Raw genomic sequence first — 5276 nt, forward strand, 5'->3', positions numbered from 1 at the left:
TTAATGTGTTGTTTTTTCCAATTGGAATACATATAGACGTGTGTTTAATTTCTCGGCGATCGATTAATCAATAGATGAAATTTTCTTTGAGGCAAATGAGGCAATGGGACGAAATGTAGAGCTTCAGATGTTGAACTGACCGGTATTTTTATTTCTTCATACTTTTCCTCCCGAATGTGGTGCAATGAATATAAATATTTAAGCTCGTGATGAAATAAGGGTATGTTTCTACACTATACGCATACAAAGCAGGCATTTCGCAAATAAAGCTCTTTCTTAATTTGAGTAAATCAAAGCACAATCTTCGATCTATTCCAAGCAAAGAGGTTTTCAGATATAATAAAAAATTTACTCTAGACTCTGGAGACCATTTTTTTCATTATAACTTTTTTTCAGAAGGCGCAGTTAGATGTGTTTGTAGTTTATCGTTCGACTACGAGGTGACGCTACGCAACAGGAAACGACTTCTAAAATTTTTTAAATTTTAACTGAAGCATCTTTGTTTATTCAAAACCTTTATAATTTTTGTATGATTGTGGTTACTAACAAAATGACAATTAATTTGTAAAAACATTTTGTGTTAAATTCGATTACTTTTTGTTTCAAACTCCGAATCATAGATGGTGAAGATGCTAGTATGTTCAATTACCGCTAGATGGCTGTGAGAATATCTAGACGACGCCCTTGATGTTTTTTTCACGTTTTGTTTTCAAGTTTTCCCAACATATTCCTTTGATCAAAATGCGAATTGTTTTCCTTTTGTATTGCCTTGTGATCGGTTTATCGACATGTAAGTTGAATTATTCGAAATATTGGTATCTGCGTTTTGTATCTAACCATTTTAGTTTATTCAGTTCAAGCCCAAGGTGTGGGATTGTGGTGTTACAAATGTGTCAGTACACACCCTGGCTGTGGAAAGAACTTTGATTGGAGGTGGCATTGGTCATACACCTGTCCAGACCCGAACGATAAATGCGTCAAAATTGTAGAGAAGAAGGGAGCAGAGGAAATCATCACTCGTGATTGCCTCAGTTCCATCAAGGGCATTAGAAGAGACATTCCTGCTGATATTTACGAAGGATGCCGTCCAGCAGCCAGAGATATCAGGCTAGCACAATATGTTTTCAATGACATTGATGAGTTAGACATCAAGAGGTAATGAAATAGATCAACAATTTCCAATTTGACTTTTGAAACTAATAATACCCCTCACTGTAGGAACTATTACGACAACACAACATTTTGCTTCTGTGATTTCGACCAGTTTTGCAACTCTGTGAGCAAACCTGGAGTATCAGCCATGATGGTTATCATGTCAGTAGTTGCCTACACTTCCAGTTGGTTGCTATTTTAACTTACCTCCTTATAAATGATCTGAAATGATGCAACTGTGTGAGCGTTTTTACAAGTCTGTTGACAAGTCTGAATTACATATTCCGTCCAACTTTTTCCCATTTTGTCTTGACCGTGTCTTGTACCTTTATGACTCATCGTGACGACGAAGATAATATAGGGCAACGTCTGTTTGTAGAAAAATGACCAATACTGTATGTATTTTTTGTATCCTTCATTTCACGGTCGTCGGTAGAAATAAGTCGAATGAAACGCTACAAGAGGTGAAAGGCGATCGGATTATCACGGTGTCTCCCCTTTCCAACAAAACGACCCCTTTGACAGAGAAATGTTTTTTTTTTTTTCCCTTACTCCCCTCGGTTAGGGAACGCGTTCAATTAAAACCGGATGCCGAGCAGAACTTCCATAATGTTTTGGATTAATCCTTCACTAGTTCGTCGTTTCATGCCTCACTCCCTTTTCATGCTCTTGATATGCCCACACCTGTCCATTGGTTAGGTTATTGCAGAAACCGTTCACCCACCCTAGCGTAGCTACTACACTCACGGTGGGGTGAATAGTGGAAGTGTTTCACCAAAACTTAATTCTTTTTTTTCCCCGAGTGTGTGTGTGTGGGGGAGAGAGAGAGAGAGTTGCGCACCTGCTTTATGGAGGAAACATGTGGTCAGCGTGTGCTTGCCAGGTGGGTCGAACTCCCCCTCTTATGAAAAAGGAAAAAAAGTGGGGGAAAAAATAATGAAAAGGCTCGGGACAAATCTATATCAAGTACACACGCATACTGGATCGCTTTCAAGTATTTCCAACTGCTCGGGATTAATCACCTAATACCACAAAATGGCGCCTCGTTTCGAAACACCCAGAAGCTTCTGCTCGGCTCAAGTTGCGTTCCTTCCTGGTGGAGCAGAAATTTCTTTGAATCGCATTTGAGCAGGGGGGGGGGGGGATCCTGGAACTGTAGTTGCGAAAAAGAGCACGTGTACAAACTGCTTCTGTTTTTTAAACGGAAAGCCCCGGATGGATCGATCGGACCCTTTCACCCTTTGAGGCCTCTGGTATCCTCAGGTAGGTCTTAGCAATTGTCGGGTTGAAAACCCTTAACCTCAACAGTTGTACTACCGAGCCAGAAATAACCGATTGTGGTACCATACAACAAGCACTCTATTCGACTAGTTGTCACCTGCCCACATGATTAACCTCATCCCGACCACACCGGGCCAATTTTTCAGCTATATCTCATTTCTCTATAGTGCATATAACCTGCCTTGTCTGTCTATCTATTTTGTTCACATTTCAACCAAAATTGGTGGAAACTTAAAACCGACATGAACCAATTTCGCGGTGCCCAGACCCCCCCACTCGCTCCATCCACGGAAGGTAGGGTGGAACAACACACACACAAAAAAGGGGGGAAACATATGCATCTTTTGCCTACTTTCCTATCTGTGTTTGTACATATACTAGGCCTATGTATAACTGTCATTTGACGGCTGGGCGAACAAACAAGTTATAGACTTCACAAAAAAATAGGAGCTAGACTCTCTCTCACTCTCTCCAGGTGATGATTTCATCATGGAGAGAGTTCTAGAGCCTATAGTACATTTTCATTATTAGATAGTCTGTGCCATAAATGACGTTTTCCTTCCTGCAGACCGGAACAACTTTTTTTTTTACTTGTTCCGATTCGAGAGATAACGAGCGGCAAACTCTTCATTCCTCGTAATCGATTACAAGATGGAAAGGAAAAAATGGTTATGCTCGGAACTGCCATACATAGCGGAAGCCGGTTCTTGGCAGCAGCAGCGTGTTGAAACGGAACGGAGCATATTCAAGCGGAATTCGAGTGAATATTGCTAGCGGAAGTGATGCTGGATCGGACAATGAAAAATAGAACATCCGCCCTATCTCCCTCCCCCCTCTCTCCTATGTAGAGTTGTACCTTAAATCAACTTTCCTCCCCTTTTTTGGAAACTTATGGGCACGCGTCTATATATCGTCCTGTTTGCTGGACCGTCGGAACTTGGATCCAGAACACCTGGTCCTTCAGGTTAGAAATCATTTCTCATCGGCTGGATTCCTTCCTGTTTTCCGAAAGATTTTTAAACACAATTTTCTAGTTCCGTTTCCTCCTTCAGCCGAATTATTTGTATGCTCATTTGATTCCTGTTATTTATTTATTTCCTTTTTTTTTTTAAACTTCCGGAATCGGGTCCGCAGTTTTCAGATTCGTAGAAAACGAAAAACAAAAGATGAAACAGCGGGTTTTCGCTTTCTGTCTTTTGTTATTGTAACTGGAACTCGCTCGCCAAGTGCTAGACGAGCTCCGAGAAAGAGATAAGTGAAATCTGTCGGAAGTGGACACCAATCTTATCATCACAAATAAAGTAACGGGGAACGACGAGAGTTGAGCTAAGGCCGCTACACCTTATTTGATGTTGCCTACATTTCATCATTTTTCACATACTAGTCCAAGTGGTTACAGCCTACATAACGGTAACAACGGAAAGCCTTTCATGTTTATTTTTCAATTTCCTTTAACGACGCTCATAAAACCATAAAATCCGAATGGAGTCGATCAACTTTTTTCTCCTTTGTTTCAAACCGTTGAACAACGTGTGCCATTTCTCTCTCTCTCTCCGAGTCGTAATGAGAAAATGTCGACAGACGAGCTGATAATCGACGGAAATGGAAGAAGAGACGCGACAAAAGGTTTTGAATTAGACGGCAGGTTCCATTCTTCTTTTTCTTCTTCTTCTAATGCCAAAGTACTCACACAATGTGTGCTGTGTGCTCTGGGCATCGAGTTCGATCGGGTTCGATCTCTCGCCCATCAAAAAATTAAAATCGATACGTTGCAGAGCAGAGCCAGAGCTGCGCTGACGTCATTCCGTTTGTGTTTGACACACGCCCAAGCCAGAGAGAGAGAGAGAGAACAGTCATTATAATCAGCACTCTGCTGGCGATATACATGGTATACAATTTTACGCATACGATAAGGTGTCCGAAACTCTTACTGGCGCACTCTCGTTGAGCTGGATCGCGTCCGCCGTCACCTGATATCGTCTCCCGTGTACAACAGGGACCGCCGCGATACGACGATCTAATTCATTAGAGACCCCCAACGAGCCAGAGAAGATAACAAACGAACAAGACCAAAAGGTCAGTGACGCTGTCCACTTTCAACATACGTATGTACACAAATACCAAACCGACCATAACTATATTAAAGTCATATATAGATTGGTCGCGGCTGTAGATATAGAATAAGCGTTGGAGTATATTTATGCTATGCACGATACACTCCCAGGGACTGTGTATAGCCAGAGTACTTGGGTTAGATCTATCCGACTTTGATGTTGACCGGCTTTTTTTTCTTTGTATGTTGTTGTTGTTGAATAATGGACGACTTGACTAATACACATTGGCTTAACCGCCCACAGTTGAGAGGGCGGACTTGCGATCCCCCTCCTGTTTGTATATGTTCTCCATGTGTGGGTTCGGCTGCAGCAGTTGAGCTTCTGCTGACTCAACAAAGTCACCAATTATCGAACCTAATAATGAAAAAAGAAAGAAATGAAAAGAAAAGGGGAACCCAAAACATTCAAACGGATATCAAATGTAGAATAAATGTCTGAGCGGAGCCAAATATTTGGAGATAGATCGGATAGTCTCGGCATTTTTATTTCTGCCATTATCTCGCAAAGCTTTTTACTTCGATGTCGGCCTCCTATCCTTTTTATTTTGATATACCTACACACCGTTGCTGGTTTTTTTTTACTACTACACACTGTATACTTACCACTACCACCACCACCACTACAACTACCCCACCCACCCCCCTGCCCCATTTGCCTCCTCCTTCCTTCCTTTCTCGCCCGTCCCCGGCTCTCGACCGGGCCACATCCAGTCAAGCGTCGATTGCCTGA

At 41.9% G+C, this 5276-nt stretch overlaps 1 protein-coding gene across 2 annotated transcripts; it reads left to right on the top strand.

Annotated features, from left to right (window-relative positions):
- The first annotated feature begins 640 nt into the window (after positions 1-640).
- Positions 641-1454, top strand: LOC124341361. Of its 2 annotated transcripts, none has more exons than XM_046794444.1 (3): positions 641-790; positions 846-1155; positions 1219-1454. In XM_046794444.1, exons 1-3 carry the CDS (start codon positions 688-690, stop codon positions 1352-1354), a joined length of 549 nt encoding a protein of 182 aa, XP_046650400.1. In that variant the 5' UTR covers positions 641-687; the 3' UTR covers positions 1355-1454. The 2 variants fall into 2 exon arrangements, with proteins under 2 accessions (XP_046650400.1, XP_046650401.1); XM_046794445.1 differs by having other exon boundaries at positions 646-790; positions 855-1155.
- Positions 1455-5276: the final 3822 nt, after the last annotated feature.

This window comes from Daphnia pulicaria, chromosome 5 (genome assembly GCF_021234035.1).
Source record: "Daphnia pulicaria isolate SC F1-1A chromosome 5, SC_F0-13Bv2, whole genome shotgun sequence".
In the NCBI taxonomy this organism is placed as follows: domain Eukaryota; kingdom Metazoa; phylum Arthropoda; class Branchiopoda; order Diplostraca; family Daphniidae; genus Daphnia; species Daphnia pulicaria.